The sequence below is a fragment of the Protobothrops mucrosquamatus genome, unplaced genomic scaffold (genome assembly GCF_001527695.2).
Source record: "Protobothrops mucrosquamatus isolate PMUCROS unplaced genomic scaffold, P.Mucros_1.0 scaffold142, whole genome shotgun sequence".
In the NCBI taxonomy this organism is placed as follows: domain Eukaryota; kingdom Metazoa; phylum Chordata; class Lepidosauria; order Squamata; family Viperidae; genus Protobothrops; species Protobothrops mucrosquamatus.
This window is the reverse complement of record NW_015386508.1, coordinates 712,777-716,142: the sequence shown is the minus strand read 5'-3', so window position 1 is coordinate 716,142 and position 3,366 is coordinate 712,777. Positions and strand designations below refer to the sequence as shown.

The 3,366-nt window shown below is 35.9% G+C and overlaps 1 protein-coding gene across 1 annotated transcript in view; it reads left to right on the top strand.

Moving 5' to 3' along the window:
• The window catches only part of SLC44A5 (solute carrier family 44 member 5), a 43,097-nt gene that overhangs the window by 31,351 nt on the left and 8,380 nt on the right, over positions 1-3,366 (top strand). The window contains exons 12-13 of the mRNA XM_015813216.2: positions 1,891-1,978; positions 2,691-2,953. Coding sequence (XP_015668702.2) covers positions 1,891-1,978; positions 2,691-2,953 — 351 coding nt within the window. The remainder of the gene's footprint in view (positions 1-1,890; positions 1,979-2,690; positions 2,954-3,366) is intronic.

The window sequence follows — 3,366 nt, the reverse complement described above, 5'->3', positions numbered from 1 at the left end:
GGTCTGTGAGAGGAAATCTGTGGCAGAAGGCGGTCTCGGAGATATCCAGGTCCGATGCCATGGAGCGCTTTAAAGGTGGTAACTAACACCTTAAAGCGCACCCGGAAGGCCACTGGTAACCAGTGCAGCTCGCGCAGCAGCGGTGTTACGTGGGAATACAATTGTCATATGCAAGGTACCAGGTTAACTTCATGACTAGGCCACCACAGTTTCTTTTTTATTGTTCGCTTATATTACAAGAATCTCACCAGACTGGCTGCATTCCCTTGGGAACCAGCAAATAAGGCTTCACTAGTCTGGTTTATGATGTTTCCTCCATTCTGACATGCCTCTTAACTTCCTCATCTCCTTTAGTCGATGATTCCACCGCGTCAGTCCTAATTAATTCTTCTCTGTGACCACACCAACATTCTTCTTCCATGCTTCTTTTCATGTTTTCATTCTTGTATTCAGTCCATTTTTGTATTCTTCACTCGTTTATTTTTTTTTCTTCTTTTGCTACTACACACATTTTTTAAGCCATTCAACTCAGTCTAACATACTCTCAGTAACATATAACATAGTGGGTAGAAGCATGCTATTACACAGTTCTTTCAATAATCTTTCTTTGCGGAAAGATTACACAATACCATTACTTTTCTCCATCATTTACACATGTCAAAATCTTTCCATTTCCCATTGTACTAAGCATTTTGTCAAGAAGTACACAAATTCATATACGCTCGTTTTTTTGCAGTTTATCTATAACTTGCAATCGTTCATCACAATCTCCCTGTCAGAATTAAGTGCTTTGGTGATTAATTCAATATTATTCACATCCGTATCATTTGTTGCATTTGCTGGAAATCATTTACATGCTCCGTCAAGAATATGCATACAAATTATAGATGTATTCACCTTCCTAACCAACACATTTCTAACAAGCTTTGCTTATACACTGATCCCTAAATGTATTAAAGAATCAAGCGGAAATCATATAAGCTTGTTATTCCCCCGTTCAATATTAACAATTTGTTAAACATTCCATTTATTCTATGGCATCCTTTAGACTAGAGTGTGCTCTTAATGCATTCAGTAACCAATCTTAAACCAATCCATGCTTATGCAAAATTTTCATAATTTAAATCTATCCAATTTATCATAGTTCTTTGCTAAGCCAAGAAAGAAGCAAGCATCTTAACCGCCTTCAGAAGAAGCTACATTTTGCATAGGAAGAAATCTCTATTTCAATTTCTTACACTTAACTGAGTCAAGTATCATGTGATATTTTTTTGCCATCAAAATTGCAGTTGGAGAACACTTGATTTGTTCGAGTGAATAAATGAAGAGACCCTTACAAAATTCACTATGCACACGAATATTTTGTGTTCTTCAGTGGTTTCTTAATTCCTTATTTACATGCTCACATTTCTTCCCAGAACTTCTCTTCTCACTGATTAATTGTGGGTGAAATCCTTACATAAAATGCAAGTTTTGCACTGTTGTGACCTTTTTACATTTGGGTAGAAGTGTCTTGGGATATTAGATGGCTCATTTTTTTTAACTTGTTGAAATGTATTTTTATTTTATTTTTCTGAACTTTCTTAGTATTTTTCACCACAGTATCCCTACTGTGTATGTGCTCTTTGAACTACACTATTTCCTTTTTCACCTGGTACCCAAAATTACCAGCAAAGATGCCCTTGTTATTAAGTAAAAGAGTGCATTAATTACTTGCAGAACAGGCAAATAGGTTTTTAGAAAATGCACGCATGCTATGGTTATCATATCTTGTGCTAGTCATTAAAAAGCAAAGGAAATCAAATGTATTCTTTGTGAGCCTTTCTCTTGATAGAACATTACATACTGTGACTATCTGATTCTATTTGTTCTTAACCCAATTAAATCAAGTTTCCTGGCTACCTCAGGAGAACCTGTGTACAAAGTTATGGCTAATCAAAGCTTATGCAAGTATGCAAATTTGACCTGTTATCCAGAGGTAAGCAAATGGGTAAAAGAAACCCATGTACATTTTAATTCTTCATTAGTTAATGCCCTATGCTTTCATAATGCCCTATGCTTTAAATTCCCCACATTCCTTCTGACAAATTTATACAAATGAATCTTTTTAGTCTACTATAATCATAAGCGGGTGTAGCATTTAATGCAGAGAGGCTTGCTTTGACCAAACATTATTGGTTGTTTGATTAACTTTGTTAACAGTTTTCTGAAACTGTTAGAAGAACTAGAAATTTACTGAAGCCTGTGAAGCATCTACACAGACACAGTACTGCTTAAAATGAGGCATTAAGGATGGTTTGTAAGAATTATTTGCCATATGAATTAATTACCAGTTGAGATTTTTTTAACATAGTAACATCTTGAATTCTGCTAAAGCAAAATTTCCATCGCATGCAGAAGTTCCGGAGTTTCTTTTATAAATATCAGATCTAGTATTTTGATTGTGCTTATGCAGGCTATCTCAAGCTGTTTTTATAATATGTTACACAATACACCGTTATTTCACTATCCCAAATTTTAAATAGATGAGTATCCCTAATACTTACAGTACAGTATGCAATCATTAGCTGAATACTGCCCTCTTTTGTTCTCTGTCCATTCGCCTAACATTGGAAAGATTCACAGTTTGAGATTACATTGAGATCATTTCGTGTCTCCAATTGATGTTTTTTTCTTTTGTTCCTGAACAGACTTTCAACACAACCAATGTGACCAAACTATGCCCAGGGGCACAGTGCACATTTGCTTTCTACGGGGGAGAAAGTCTATACCACCGCTACATCTTAGTCTTTCAAATTATCAATGTGTTTGTCTTTCTCTGGCTGGTCAATTTTTCAATCGCATTGGGTCAATGTACCCTTGCCGGTGCCTTTGCTTCTTACTATTGGGCCTTCCGAAAACCTGCTGACATCCCACCCTGCCCACTCTTTTCTTCATTTGGACGAGCAATACGGTAAGTAAGAAATTATGTCAGTGCTTGAATTCAGTTTGTCTCTATGTTCTGTGTCGTGTTTTTCACACAAGTATATTTTAAACATAGCTGTAACTTCCCTCTGGCCCTAGCAGTAGCAGTAAATTAGAACTACAAATTCATATTTTTATATATATATATATATATATATACCTGGTGAATACATGTTATAATCCATTATGCTACCTAGTATTTATTATTTTATTTATTTATTATTTAAATTTATATACCGCCCTATCTCCCTTACGGGACTCAGGGCGGTGAACAGGCAATAATAAAAATCACAATAAATATTGAATAAAAAGCCTGCTCTAAAATACCCCATATAAAACCCCTAGCAAAGCCCAATCAAAACTACGCCAGGCCGGCCGCATGGAATAGATGGGTTTTCAAGG